Below are 15,035 nucleotides of genomic sequence, written 5' to 3' on the forward strand. Positions count from 1 at the left end.
TAATCACCAGATGCTTCTTTTTTCTGCAATGAGCGAGACAAGCCTTTAGTGCATAATAAAAGTAGATAAGGACTTAATGGGTCCCCTGTCGAATACCTCTAGTGAGTTTAAAAGGCTCTGTTAAGTCACCATTGACTTTGACAGCGTATTTCACCGAAGTAACACATCTCATGATCGTAGTGCTCTAGGCAAAGGAACTACATCAGAATAGAAATCTATGGAGAATATTTGAAAAAAATTGTGAGCAATACAGTGTCCTAATAAAATGAAGGTGATATTATGGAGAATAGCTCATAATTGCCTTCCTACATGAACTCAACTTCAAGTGAGTCAATCCCCACAAGGTATGATTGCTCTTTTTTAATAGGGAGGAAAATATTGAACACTATTTTCTCCTTTGTCAATATGTGAAAGAAATCTGGAAGGAATTGAAAAATGATTATGGGATTTGCCTAAATCTAAAAGGCTTTACTCACATCAGGCAATGGCTTTTGGGCTAGATAGCAGAAGCTTCAGATTTTCATTTCATGGTCCTGGCAATTGCTATTTGGTACATATGGGAAAACAAAAATGGCTGCCGTAATGGGGAGGTTATGTCCCACCCTTTTCGTGTTGTGGGAAAGATTAAGGCTTATATTGAGTTTATCAATCTGCATCTTTTTAGTTTGACTAACTCCACCAGACATGAGACCTTGAGCTCAACTTGAAGATGGTCTCCACCACCGGAGGGGTCAATACTTGTAAATGTTGACGTAGCGATCTTTACCCAATCTAAAAGATCAGGATTTGGTGTGGTGGTTTGTGATCACCAGGGGAGAGTGCAAGCGGCAAGCCGTTGGGATCGAGTTTGATGTCCTGAAATTGCAAAAGCCCTTGCATTATGTCAGGCTTTGATCCTCGCTTAAGATGTAGGTGTGTAGAAGATTATTGTGACTTCAGACTATTTATCACTGATTAATAAGGTGAAGGATTCAGCTTTGGATAGATCTCCTATTGGAGCCATAGTTCATGATATTAAGTGTTGGGCTACAAAGTTTGTGTCTTGTTTCTTTATGCATGTGTTTCGCTCATGTAATGAGACAGCTCATATTCTTGCTAAATCAGCAGAACATGATGTTAGGTCCTGTTGTTTTAATGAGTCTTCTGATGAGATCAGGATCATTATCTGTAATGAACAAACTTATGGATGAATGAAAACGGTACCTTAAAATAAAGTCTCCGGCGGTGGCCACGGCTTTCGGCGACCACGGAGCACGCTAGCAAGGCGAACGCCACACCGTCTTGCAAGCGAAACCAGGACTTCTGGGTTGTGAGATCTTATTTATTTCATAAAAAAAAGTCTTTTAAAAAACCACATCCTGTAAAATTTGTTCTCTCAAACAACACGACGCGGCATAGAGAAACGCACGCGGTCGCAGGCAGGCAGGCAGGCATGCACTTCTTTTCAACGCTACAACCTTGCAACTTTCACATGCATAGTAAAATCACGCCACGCACTCCCACCTCTACATGCATGGCCATTGGCCATCACAAAATACATAAGTCACAAGGTAATTTTGGAGAAACCTAGATAAAGTGCCGCGCGTCTGTTAATAATGCACAGTAAAAATTTTGTTACGGTGTCTATTAACTTGAAAACATATTTGCATTGACCATATTAAAATACTATCACTCAATATATCAGGAAAAATATTTCCATAGCATAGATATTTATAAATTTAATTATTATTTTTCTAACATGGGGTTTGAACTTAAAACGCTAAAGAAGAAGAAAAAAGACAATTTTCATCAGAGCATGAACTAACCTAGTTTAAATCGTTCGGGTTAAATGAGACAAAAAAAAATATAGAGGGTTAAGTGAACAAACTTAATAGTAAAATAGTTTTGGTAGAAAATTGGCTTTTCCCAAGTAGCAGTACGGTGTCAACTTCTAGTACGCCATATGTTCAAAAGGAAAGGCTTTACAAAGACAACCTACGTCTTCAGAAAACTAGAAAAAAAAGTCATTTTACTCTAATATTTTTCTGTTGTTCAGCGAACCCCTAAACTTTTTTCTCACTTAACCCTTAAACTACTAAAATTGGGTCACTTCAATCCAGGGATGTCATTTGTCATTTTTGTTTCTACATACACAAGCTATGTTTTGAGCTGAAAATTTGTAGAAGATGGCATCACCTATGCTTAAAAAATATATTTAGAATTTTTATAACTAGTTACATAGGTTGGGAGTAGTGCTGATCAAATGAGTCAAGTAAAATAGGTCGGTACGAGATACGAGGTTTTTGGCCTAGTCCAAACAAGGCACAGCACGATAGTACATGGATCGGGTCAACACGACCCGATAAGCCAGGCCGTGTCTGGGCTAAGGCCTTAACACGGGCCCACCGTGCCTTGCCACGCCGCTCTGCTACCGCCTCACCCCGTTGTGCCTTGGTCATGCTTAGGGTGGCCCGACACGATGCCTTATAGGTAGTGTCGTGGCCCAGCACTAGTCAGGAGCGTCTGAGACAGGTATAGCCCTCGAGATATGAAAATAGAATACATATAACCGAACAAATTTGTTAAAGTATTTCATAACCTAGGGTACGAAGTCTTACTACATAATTTCAACTTACAAACAACTTTTGTATAAAAAAACCAGATAATATCATTAGGGAATGAAGTGGTTCGGTTTTAATAGTTCAGATTTCAGAAATAAAAGTGAGAAGAAATGTCAAGATGTTTATCCAGACAAGAATAAAATGGACTTTTAAAGAAAAGATATAATAATAAAATGATTAGAAATTTCAGTAGTGGGCCCTATCTTGAAATCTAACAATAAGGTGGAAGGGGATTAAGGGCACCTTTGTTTAGATTTTAAATTATGCTTTCACCTTTTACAATAAAAAATTGAAATAAATAGATACTTTTTACCATAATTTTTTACAATTCGCTTGTTAAATTGTGAGAATTAAAAAAAAAACTAGTTTTCCTTAACTTTTCACATGTTGTGAAAAGCCAATTTACTAAACTATCTATTAAATTTTTTAAAATCTGTAATTTAAATTTTTTACAATTTAATTTTTATAATTTAACTTTTGACTATCTATAATCTGTAGCTGTTTTTAATCTCCGGGTGAAAAAAAAAGAGAGAAAACACAAACCAAGACGACGACTAGAAACAGCTCCCTCCCGCGACCTAACGTTCACCTCCCTATTTATTTCGGCGCTCTACTTCTCTCCCCTCGTGCATCCGCGCCCCCAGTCCGCCTCTCCCCCGAACGCTCAAATCCCAATCCCAGTTCGCAGCTCGCCCTCAGAATCCGACCTCGCCGCCGTCTCCTCGCTCCCAGGCTGATTTGACTCCGAAACCGCGTCCTTAAGGATTTCTTGTCTGTTTCTTGCCTTCTTGGTCGTCGATTTTTGCCACCAAATCCCGGTCTTGAGCGGTTCTTGGAGCTGTGGGCGTGGTCTCTGCTCCACATTCGGCAGTTTCTTGGAGCAAAGCTCGGGTTTTGGCCGATCTCTGCGAGATTCTTGGCCGTTCGTGCGCGATAACTGGGCGCCGCTGATGGTGGCGAGGATGATGCGGTGGCCGCGGCCCCCGGCAGCGCGCAAGTTCCGCGTTCGGCTGGTGGTGCGGCGGGCCGAGGGGCTGCCGCCGCCCGCGGTGGAGCCGTCCTCGCCAGACCAGGAGGCGGCGGGCTGCAAGCCGTCGAGGGTCGTCGCGGCGGAGGTGAGGTGGAAGGGGGCCAGGGCGTCGGCGCTGGGCTCGCTGCGGCGCAGCGCGGTCAGGCGCAACCGCACGCGGGCGGAGGAGGCGGCCGCGTGGGAGGAGGAGTTTGAGAGCGTCGTGACGCTCGTGGCCGCGTCGCAACGGGAGGGTGCCGCGTTCCAGCCCTGGGAGCTCGCCTTCTGCGTGTTCAGCGTGAGCATCTCCTCCTTATTAGAGTTGGTTTTACTTTTTTTTTTTCCTCTTATGGTCTGTTTGGAAATAGAGAATTGCGCTATTACTTTTTGAGCTTTAGTTCAATATTGAGCTAAATCCTAAGATGTTTTGGGTTCCTATCCCCATATCCAAACATGCCCCTACTTTTTAAGAAATTCTGATGAAAGGTATTTTGCTCATCCATTTCCATTCTACTTTTTTATTTTTGTTCTTCTTTGCCCTTTTTGCAATTGATATTGTGATTTTTGTTTAGTCCATTTAATTTTTCCGATCTGTTGTTGAGTTATCTTTTCTCCGGGGTGATTGATGTTTTTCACTTGCTAGGACTATCCTGTTTATTATATGTGTTTTACTTCCCTTGTAGAAAAGGATAAATAGTACACTTAAATTTCAGAAGAATTAATATATGAGTAGTTTCCGGATGTCAGTTGATTGATCATAGGAAAGGAACCTGTGTGTAACCATATTCCTGTTAATATGGAGCAACTTCAGCTTCTCGATAGTAACATTGTTCCTTGTGAAGCTAAGTATTATGGTGATCTGTACAACAGTTTGGACAAGATAGTTCTTTGTCAAGGCAATAAGAAACATTTCGTTTCATATGCTAGCTTTGGATGTATCATCCCTTAGCATGTTCGCTTATCCAGGTAGCTTGTTTGATTTCTGCAAGCGAGTCTGACCTTCCTTCTTTTTATTTCCCTCAACACAGGATGTGAGCAAAGGCACAAAGAATAAACCATCAATTCTGGGAACTGCTTCTCTTAACCTAGCAGATTATGCATCAGCAGCTGAGGAGGAGATCGAGATAATTCTCCCGTTGTCTGTGCCTGAAGGTGCACGTGAACTGGCCCCATCGCTTCATGTGAGTTTGCAATGTGAAAAAGTTCTGGTTAACAATTCTCCTTTGAATTCCCATCTGGTGAGACCTTCATGCCTTATTTTTGTGCAGCTCACTCTGAGTATGGTGGAGCTAAGAGCTTTTCATGAAACATCCGATGCATCACAACGACCTGCTGCAACCTTGCCATTGTCCCCATCATCCAGTGCTTCTCTTCCAGGAGGAAAAGATGAGGTTTCTGTTATTAAAGCAGGGCTGAGAAAGGTGAAAATTCTCACAGATCTAGTGTCGACACGAAGGTCCAAGAAGACTTGCCAAGATGATGAAGGCAGTGAAGATAAGTGCTGTGTTAACAGTGATGTTGCTGAATATCCCTGTGATACTGAGTCTCTCGATGAAGATCTGGATGACAGAGCACATGAAGATGAAATTGGGGATTCAACTATCAGAAAGTCCTTCAGTTACGGCTCATTGCAATCTTCCAGTTATGTTGGTGGCCTAGTTTATGCCCATGCAAAGATTGATGGAGAGCATGAGGACTGGATCTATTATAGTCACCGGAAATCTGATGTTGGTTCTCATGTAGAGGAAGTTTTGTCATCGACCGCAGAGGAAACTGTGTTGCCAAGTGCAAAACGGAGTATCCTTCATTGGAGAAAGAGGAAGTTGAGTTTACGATCACTGAAGGCTAAAGGTGAACCTCTGTTAAAAAAGGCTTATGGAGAAGAGGGAGGTGATGATATTGACTATGATCGACGCCTGCTAACGTCTTCTGATGAATCTATTTCAGAGGTAGGTCTTCCCTCATCTATCTATTATATTATTATTTGAGATGAAAAAGAAGTCACCACATTCGCTTTCACGGTCACAAAATTACCACGTTAATCCAAAAAAAGAAAAGGATCTAGACCACTTATTGTTATGAACATCTAACGGTCTAGATTAAACCAAAAAGCCTATATCAAATACGATTAATAAATAGCTAAATTTGGAAACCAAAGAGTCTATATCAAATACGATTAATAAATACCTAAATTCGGAATTAAAAATTATGAAAAATTAGCAGTTCGATTTTTCATACGGTTTGGGAAGCAAAATATCTAAATAAAGAGTTCAAGTAAAATAAAATTAATAATAATTAAAATTGGGGTTAGAATAGAAAAAATAAGGATCCATATCAGAGTCTTATAAAAAACAAATTATTATAAAAACCAAATACCTAAATAAAGTGTCCATGTAAAATACAATTAATCAATAGCTAAAATTCATAATAAAAAATAATTATTTTTTCAAAATACTTACTAAAATGATAGATTAAGAAATACTGTGTAGCTTAAGGTTGTCACATTAAGTAGGCAGCAGGCAAGGCAAATATATTCTTATTTTGGTTAGGTTGTCTACACCTGATATACGATTTTGACAGTTGATTAAAACGTATACGAATCGAACCAATGTGTGTATATGATTCAGATACAAGTTTGGAGCATAAATAGTTTTATTTTCCACTAACATAATTTTTTTTCTAATTTTATGTGTTTTGTAACTAAATGACACTAACTTCGTAAAAAACTAAAGAGACTAATTTTTATCTAAAGATTATTGTAACAAAATATTACAGCGAGGCTAGCCACACTATTAGCGTAGGCCACCTTGCTAATTCTTTTTAAAGCAAAATATCAGCATATTTCAGGAATATACTCAAACAACAGCTTTTTTGTTAGATAATAGAGCAGTTTCAGAATGTTCATGATACTTATTTTAACTGCATATTTCAATTGCAGGGATCAAGAGGCAAAGATGGATCAGCTAATGGCATGGTGTCAGAATTTGGCGATGACAATTTTGTTGTGGGGAATTGGGAGTCGAAGGAGATACTTAGCCGTGATGGCCATATGAAGCTTTCTTCCCAGGTGTTCTTTGCATCAATAGACCAGAGAAGTGAGCGAGCTGCCGGAGAGAGTGCATGTACAGCACTTGTGGCTGTTATTGCAGACTGGTTCCAAGCAAATCAGAATATGATGCCTATTCAGTCACAATTTGACAGCCTTATTCATGAAGGATCACTAGAGTGGAGAAACCTTTGCGAGAATGAGACATATCGTGAGTGTTTTCCTGACAAGCATTTTGATCTTGAAACTGTCCTTCTTGCCAAGATCCGCCCACTCACAGTTTCCCCCAGCAAATCTTTTATTGGATTCTTCCAGCCTGAAGGCGACGAAGACGTGAGCGGTTTTGACTTTCTTAATGGCACCATGTCATTTGATAACATCTGGGATGAGATTAACAAGGCAGCAGAGTTCGCATCTAGTGATAACCCTAATCTATACATAGTGAGCTGGAATGACCACTTTTTTCTCCTCAAGGTTGAGCGTGATGCATATTACATTATCGATACCCTTGGAGAAAGGTTCTACGAAGGGTGCAGCCAGGCATACATTTTGAGGTTTGACAACAACACCACGATTCACAAGGTACCTGCCAAAAAGAAACCATCAAGCCCTGACTCAAGTGGACCGTTAAAGGATTCTTCAGGTTCAGAGAGCTATTCAACCGAGCCGGACAGTGAGAATGGCATCAAAGAGAACATACTTGTGTCGAAGGGCAAGGAATCATGCAAAGAATACATCAAGAGTTTTTTGGCAGCCATACCAATCCGGGAACTACAGGTGGACATCAAGAAAGGACTGATGGTATCAACCCCATTGCACCACCGCCTACAAATTGAGTTCCACTACACCCAATCATCCCCGAAAGAGATTGCATCACCCCCTCATCTCCTTACTGTCGATGCCCCTTTTGAGTTCTCATGGCCTGAGCCACCACCAACAATGGAATTTTCACTAACACCTGCTGTCTCTGTTGTATAACTTGCTACCACGGTGGCTGAGACACGATGACAATCTGCCCTGATGTTTAACACGAAGATCCTCTTTTTCCTTGGGCCACCGCATGAAGGGAAACCGAGATGAAGATTTACTGTCTAATATGAACTGACTACTATAGGTCTTCCTCCCAGGCATATAGTATCATTGGAGCCTTCTGCCTGGTTTTTGTAGAGGTGTATGCTCCTATCTTCTCTCATCTGCTGGGTTGTAATCTTTTGGACCCTTGTATGACTAGTTAATGAGGAATGTACCTGTGTTATAATTAGCTACAGGTCCTGTTTATTTATATATGTAAGATCATCTCTAACTATATTCCCTTCATTTCGTTCTCTTCTCAATTCCCTTTTTCGTTCCTATTCTCTTTATTTTCTTTTATCTCCAACAGCTTCCTTTCGAGAGGAATTGTGAAACAAAAGGAGAGAGAATTTTATCTCGAAGGGAATGACTCTGAGAATTCCGTCGTGAAGGGAACCGTGAAGAGAAATCGTTGGAGCGTTAAGGGAATGAAAATCTCTTCACGATGGGATTTTGGTCTCCGAAAGGAATCTGTTGGGACTAGCCTAACCTGTCGATATGTTCCCCACAAACATCGAGCTGGCATTTTGAATCTGCTATTTGGAAGCAGCATATGTTCACATATTTTGATTTAACGTGTTTCTCAGAGCTGTGATGCTGTCTCTGGACATAACTGAATCTATTTTGGCCAAAAGTTTGACTGTTATGCTGTTAATTGTTAGTCTCTTTTTCATTCTACATTTTTTTTTTGGGTCAAAATCTGTAAAATTTGAGCACATAAAAGGTGTTTCATTATCTGAACCAATCTGTGGCAACGAGAAGTACATTTTCAGCGAATGCTAGCGATACAGGACCTGCTGCCTGATGTCTGATGAACAACACACGATATCCATTTTTCTTTTGAGGGATTGACGTGTGATATCACGAGCTGGGTTTACGATGCATCATGATGGTTATTTGCACCTCTTCAACTTCTGATCAGTAGCTTTCAGGTGCCGAATTCTAACCGTTGATGTTTCTAAAGCGCAGATGATTTTTTTATACCAAAAAGCGTTGGCAGGTAAATTGTTAAGGAGAAACAGTTATAAAAGAATGCTGGATACTTTGGTAGTATACATGTTCAAAGCTGTTGGTCAGAATATGATTAGTTCATCTAGGATGTAACCATCAAGGCACGCATTGTGGAGCCAAACAGAATCCAATCAGTGCTCGTCATGCGTTGGACTAGGAATATAATATTTAATATTGCCATTTTGGCCAAATGTTCCTATTGTAATCTTTAAATATCATGAGTTGAGCTGGCAATCATTGTTCCTTGGCGACTCCGACCATTTTGTCATGTGACATGAGCATGAAGAACCATCAGATTCTTTAAATGTGTCTTTAGCCCTTACCAGATCATAAGGCAAAATCCATAAAATTGAGTACCAGGATAATCAGCAGGTACATGATATCATTTGACGCATCTTGTGATGTACGAGTCGTTTGCATGATATACGAGTTCATGTGATCTCATTATTCTTGCAAGGTGTAAAATACTTGACCAGAAAACGAAAGTCGTATGGAAATAGCGCACCAAATAACCAGAGCGTTATGAGTGCACCGAGATAGAACAATGGATTCTCATTAACGTAAAGTAGGTTCAGGAAGAATATGGATTCAGTGCCTTCAATATATCTTACCTCCATCTGCAGCTATTTTTCTCGCCAACTAATCACAGCATTGCTTCACCCACGAAGTTACTTTTTAAAAAAACAAGGATCAATAAGTCATCACTGGAGATAGAAAAATGACAGCAAAAAGCTTGCAAGAACAATGTTGAAATTTCATTGTGCACATGATCACACATGATCATTGATCCAAGGGCTCTTTGGACTCGTGATGTTCTAGCCTGTACAACTGCTTCTTATGAAGCAAGCTTGGATGGTTAGCAAGTTGAGGGAGCGAAATCCCCAGATTTCCAGGTGAGCGGATTGCGGCAGCTGCCAAATTCAGGAAAAGATTTCCTTTTCTGAAGGGTAGTGAAAAGTCATTTGATTACGGACATAATTCAGAGACAAACTCAACAACTCCCCGCATTGGAGCATCATTCTGCATTTAATTGAATTGTCAAAAGCAGATCATGTAAAAAGCAGACATTGAATAAGGTGCAAAGTCACGATAAAGTGGAGGAAACAGTCACAATTGCAATGTGCTACGCCATATCTCACCAGGTACACAATGTCAAATGCCTTGGAGTAATCCTTCAGAGATTTCTCAATGTTGCTATTCCTGTAAAACCAAGTCTGCATTACTTGATGCATAAATCTGTATGGACATAAAAGTAATGTGTGGTAGATTATGTGAGGGAACAGTGCAACATGGAAAGAATCATATCATTTACATCTATAAAATGAGAATCGAATGAAAACTTCCTGGTCTATGTACAGTTCAGCAGCATCAATTGAGGTTTTAGAAATGATTTTCAGCTGCAGCATGACAATAAAAAATATCCAGATTTCCTTGGGTTCTCTGGTTCATTTTAGTCTGGAATAGTCACATAGATGATGCATGTGTTTCAAAAATTGCTTTGCATTGATAGAAGGAAAACTAGTACAATAGAAACATGAACTTCCTGTGATTGTCCAACCATGTTCTGGAACCAAAGAAACTCTCTTTTTACATGAAGCATATCTTTACCTAAACTTGCATACAGTATTGCTAGCAATGCAGAGTTATGAAATTAACATGTCTAGTCACATTTCAGTCAACAAAATAAGCTACTTAGATGGTATAAAGAACCGAGAAAGGAAAGATTTTTCATGCTCAGAACTTTTTCTTAGGACCTTACAGTAGACAGAAATTAGATTAAAAAAAAGAGAGAAAAGAGAAACATCGTATCTTTGTGTCATTTAGTAATATATAATTGCAATAACTAATGATATTTCACTGTTATTAAGAATTGTGCCTACGATTTTCAAGCAATTGCGCTGTACATCAAAAGAGCGATAATCAACTTAGTTGACTCTTGACTGTTGGCGTGAGCAGAATTAAAAATAGCAGTTCTCAAGATGGTAACATCACTGCTACTTTGAATGAAGCAAGGGGATGGAAAATTTACTAACAGGAATCCAACAGCAATCCTGTTTTCATAGTTCAAACCGTCAGACATGCCCAAGTCCCCAATGTGATCGCCAAGTAGCAGCACATTGGTCCTTTTCTTCACCAATGAATAGTCATCAATAGATCCATTTGGATCCCCCAGATTGTCATGTACTGGAGCTGCCATGTCCAAGGCATGCTCATTTTTGTTTAGGACGTGAATTGTTTTCCCTGCATTAGACTATTGTTAGTTTCTATGAGAAGATAGGCAGTGACACACACTTTTATCTGATGATGTAAACAAGCAATCAGTTACTTATAGCTTCAGTTGCAATAGATAGTAAATGAAAAGGGACCCACCCAACCACATGGACAGATATATACCAATTAAAAGTAAATCTTACGCATGAGATTCATGTTACAATCAAGTAACAATAAGGCCAAGAATTTCCCTAAGTGTAGGGCAACTGCATGAAACAGGAAAAGGCACTGATTTCTTTTATAAAAAATCATGCGTTGGTACATGCAATTCATTTAACAGCAAGGCCAAGAATTTCCCTAGTGTAGGGCAACTGCATGAAATAAGAAAAGGCACTGATTTCTTTTATAAAAAATCATGCGTTGCTACATACAATTCATGATGAATGAACATCACTGCAATAAGAGTTCATGATAAGAAAATATCACCTTTAAATGCTACAAGACAACCTTCTTCGTTAAAGACCATCCTGTTGGAGACAATCTTGATGTTCTTGAACGATCGGGGTAGTTTTTGCCGAAAGACCTAAGGAAACAGCGGGATGTGTGACAAGTGTCAGTCAGCAATTAAGTTCATCACATCATATGTGGAGTCATTCTTTTTCATAGTTTACCTCTTCAATTATGTCTGCAAGTCCAGCAGAAAATACTAGCACTGGAATATCTCTCTCCTGAAATTACATTTGAAAGTCTTTATTAGACTGTCACCTAAATAACAATTAGTTCTTCTCCATCTCCTCAAACATATTGTCATTGAAGGTAAGTCCGATTTGATCTAGTCATAATATCACATTATCAACTACAAATAGGAAACAAAGGATGAAAAAGAAATATGCATCGCAGGAATTATGATCAGATCACTAGACATATATTATTTGTCAGCCTAGAATGAGACATACACAACATGATCATGAAGCATATCCGAAATGTGGTGCATTCCATCGAATTAACAAAATGAGTCTACATGTCCAGATTCATAACAGTTACAAAGTAGGGAAATCATCTGATAACACAAAATGAAGACAAAAAAACAAGAATCAAACAATGGAAAAGGAACAAGACTACTTTTTTAGTCTCATGCATATACTATAATATTATAGAAATATACTCTCGCTCACCGGATTACATAAATGCCTGGAACATAATGACACATCGAAAGTTGAGATCCCAACTAGCTTACTTTTTCATAGGCGTAACAAAACTCACTTAAACATGGTAGCAAGAAAAAATCTGTAGAAAGACAGGTAAAAACTTAGCAAACTTCAATCAATACCAGTATGCTTGCTGATACATGTGCTAACAAATTCTACAAAACAAACATCCAAAACTATCTGCTAACAAATTCTACAAAACAAACATTCAAAACTATCACAAAAAATACTTTGCAAATGGGAGCACCACAAATTTGGAGCCTTTTCATTCGACAAACTGATAGCAGCGATAGAAATGGAAATGAAAATCAAGTTAAAACAAACAGGACAACACAGAAATCAGAAATGTTTAAAGCAGCGTCAAAAGAAAAATAAGAAAGAGGGAGAAAGAGAAGGTTGTGCATGTTTCAAACTTTTTATATAGCGGCTTAACAGTTAGTTCTATTACTATAGTAGCATATTTAAAGTTATTACTGATATTATCTCGTACCAAACGCAAATAATGGATCTCTAGGCATGTTCCAGAGGAGTTTACTAAACAATATCCAAAGTACCTATAATGAGGGCATGAGAAGTGGAAACCGAACCTCCAAGAACTCAAAGAGCTCCACCACACCATCTCTGAATGTAATTGCAGCATCAGCCACAGATTTCCTTATAGCTTCGTATGTAAGACCACCTTCAATAAGGAGACCATGAGTCTTCTCCCACCTATATCATGTAACAACTTCAAGTGTTAGCTATCGACGTTGAACATCTAACCAGGAATTTAGGATTCATGACTTCATGTTGCATTCAAAAGTTAAACCAGGTGACAGACCTCTGATGGCACAAGCTACAAGCTGATCCAGAAAACTACTAGTTTGCAGAAAACTTTTCACTTCTGTTGTAAAAGTTCAGGTACCATGCACATCAAAAGCCCATGATTCAACTTCTGTTTGGTTGTTGCGAGATACAGAATCCCAAATGATCAATAATGAAAATATAAATAATAGGCTTATGATGCCTAGAACCATGTGGGTCACAAAGCTAGAAGACATTAAAGAATGACCAATGAAGATTCACCATCGCTTGACAACACCAGAGTCCAGACTTCTGCATTAGACAATCTTGTATCCATGTTACTGTACCCCCAAGCCAAGCACTAAGCATTTCAAATTTCAAATGCTTCAGCCATGCAAACCCCTAAAAATGCTATCCATACAGCTCGACCAACGGAGAACATTTTATTATCAACAAGAACCTACGCGGCAAACAGTCAGCTTACACTTCACTCACTCGACCCCAACATGCATGCCAGCCAAACTGCAAGAAGATGTTCGTTTCTACTTAACAGAATGGGATTCCTGGGCCGCATTGTGAAGTAAAACTACAATTGCTATCAGCAACTGCCTAACACACATTGCAGAAGAAATGCTCGTACTACTACTCACCATTCTTCCATGAGCTTGGCCTTCTCCTGGAGCGGAATGTCGGGGCAGATCTCGATGGGGTGGTAGTGTTCGTACAGCGCCTCCCTCTTGGCGTCGTACTCCTCGTTCGCCTGCCTCAGCAGCCCATGGCTAGCTACCACCACACATAGAGACATAGATACGCCTCTCAACATCCCAAGAACCCTGAAAAAACTAATTTCCTAGGGAAACTAAGTTGATAGAAACGACAGCATACTCTGGCCGCGGGCGCCGTCGTACCAGTACCGCGTGAGCGTGCCGTCGAAGTCGGCGATGACCTGCGCAAATGGCAACGCCTAGTCACGCTTTCGCAGCTCAAAGAAGCCATATACCACAGGTATTAAGCACGAAAGGGGTGCCTGCCTGGAGCTTGGTGGGGCCGGCCGCGCGGATGGCGGCGGCCTTGCGGGCGAGGGCGACGGGGTCGGCGACGACGGAGTCGGGGGTGGTGGTGGTGAAAGAGGAGGACATGGCGGCGGGGACGATGAGGAGGCGGCGGAGGGAGGGAGGAGGGGGCGGCGCAGCGGTAGGGTTCCGGCGGCGAGGGGCGCGGGTTAGGCGAAGGAGACGGAGGAGTAGAGGGCACGGGGACGGCGAGAGCAGGAGCGGGCTCGTCATGGGCCGCATTTCCGAATGGTGGGCTGGGGCTCAGTCGGTGGACCAAGAGGGCGTCGTGAAAAGAGTTTTTTATTTTTATATCTTTTCGATTAAAAATTTAAATAAATAGATTCCTCGTGAAAAAAATTACAAAACTAGCAGCCTTGCCGCCCTCTCAAGGGGCGGTTATGGCATATTATTTTGTAAAAGTTGCAAAATTTAGTGTATTTGATCAAAATTTGAAATACGGATTTTGCAAAATTTGGAATTACGTAATATTGAAGAGTACTGAAGAGTTAAAGAGTACTGAAAACGGTATATTGAGGAAGCGAGAATTTGGAGTAGATTATGCGTAATATTCGGAGGATAAAAAATCAATATTTGTGAATAAATTATATATGTGAAGCACTCGCAGCATACTATGCGGGTATGAGGTTACGAACGGCGACAAACATAAGATTAAATATATGGTGAAAAACATTACATGAGATTGTAACCACGACGAGAATAAAAAGGTGGCATGTACGGTTCGCACAAAGACCTACTTATTAGTGCGTTGCTCCTAATCATAACATTCCTTAGGGAGTGAAAATATGTCGGGTTACATTAAATACTCTCTACTGAGTGCATCTAGAATATTTTCCCTTTCGTAGGGCATCGGGACCTGCCGCCTTAGCACGGCGGGCTCTCTCCCGCTTCCTTACCCTCTCAGCCTCCTGAGCCTAAGCCGCGGTATGGTCATGCGTCTCCTTCCTCATGCACTCTTCTTTCTACCGCTTCAGGCGAAATTTTTCTTGCTGTTGCTCGTACTTCCGACGTGCGTAAGCTTCC

The 15,035-nt window shown here is 40.4% G+C and overlaps 2 protein-coding genes across 2 annotated transcripts; one reads left to right on the plus strand and one right to left on the minus strand.

Annotated features, from left to right (window-relative positions):
* Positions 1-3,199: 3,199 nt before the first annotated feature.
* LOC133915791 (uncharacterized) lies at positions 3,200-8,381 on the plus strand. The gene is made up of 4 exons (XM_062359096.1): positions 3,200-3,907; positions 4,638-4,790; positions 4,878-5,558; positions 6,548-8,381. Exons 1-4 carry the CDS (start codon positions 3,551-3,553, stop codon positions 7,631-7,633), a joined length of 2,277 nt encoding a protein of 758 aa, XP_062215080.1. The 5' UTR covers positions 3,200-3,550; the 3' UTR covers positions 7,634-8,381.
* Positions 8,382-9,256: 875 nt separating this feature from the next.
* Positions 9,257-14,272, minus strand: LOC133915792 (uncharacterized). Its single transcript, XM_062359097.1, has 9 exons — positions 13,971-14,272; positions 13,825-13,885; positions 13,590-13,722; positions 12,744-12,867; positions 11,620-11,676; positions 11,435-11,531; positions 10,771-10,978; positions 9,877-9,937; positions 9,257-9,757 (listed from the first exon to the last, which is right to left on the minus strand). The coding sequence occupies exons 1-9, from the start codon at positions 14,232-14,234 to the stop codon at positions 9,704-9,706; spliced, it is 1,059 nt and encodes a 352-aa protein (XP_062215081.1). The 5' UTR covers positions 14,235-14,272; the 3' UTR covers positions 9,257-9,703.
* Between the last annotated feature and the right edge of the window lie 763 nt (positions 14,273-15,035).

This window comes from Phragmites australis, chromosome 4, assembly GCF_958298935.1.
Source record: "Phragmites australis chromosome 4, lpPhrAust1.1, whole genome shotgun sequence".
NCBI lineage: Eukaryota > Viridiplantae > Streptophyta > Magnoliopsida > Poales > Poaceae > Phragmites > Phragmites australis.

Bases quoted from the DNA above. Each gene is read 5' to 3' on its own strand.
- LOC133915791 (XM_062359096.1), top strand. From the start codon at position 3,551: ATGGTGGCGAGGATGATGCGGTGGCCGCGGCCCCCGGCAGCGCGCAAG. The intron at 3,908-4,637 runs GTGAGCATCTCC...CCCTCAACACAG, and splicing joins TCGCCTTCTGCGTGTTCAGC to GATGTGAGCAAAGGCACAAA. The intron at 4,791-4,877 runs GTGAGTTTGCAA...ATTTTTGTGCAG, and splicing joins AACTGGCCCCATCGCTTCAT to CTCACTCTGAGTATGGTGGA.
- LOC133915792 (XM_062359097.1), bottom strand. From the start codon at position 14,234: ATGCGGCCCATGACGAGCCCGCTCCTGCTCTCGCCGTCCCCGTGCCCT. The intron at 11,532-11,619 runs GTAAACTATGAA...CTGTTTCCTTAG, and splicing joins TTGCAGACATAATTGAAGAG to GTCTTTCGGCAAAAACTACC. The intron at 10,979-11,434 runs GTGATATTTTCT...AGTCTAATGCAG, and splicing joins TTGTCTTGTAGCATTTAAAG to GGAAAACAATTCACGTCCTA.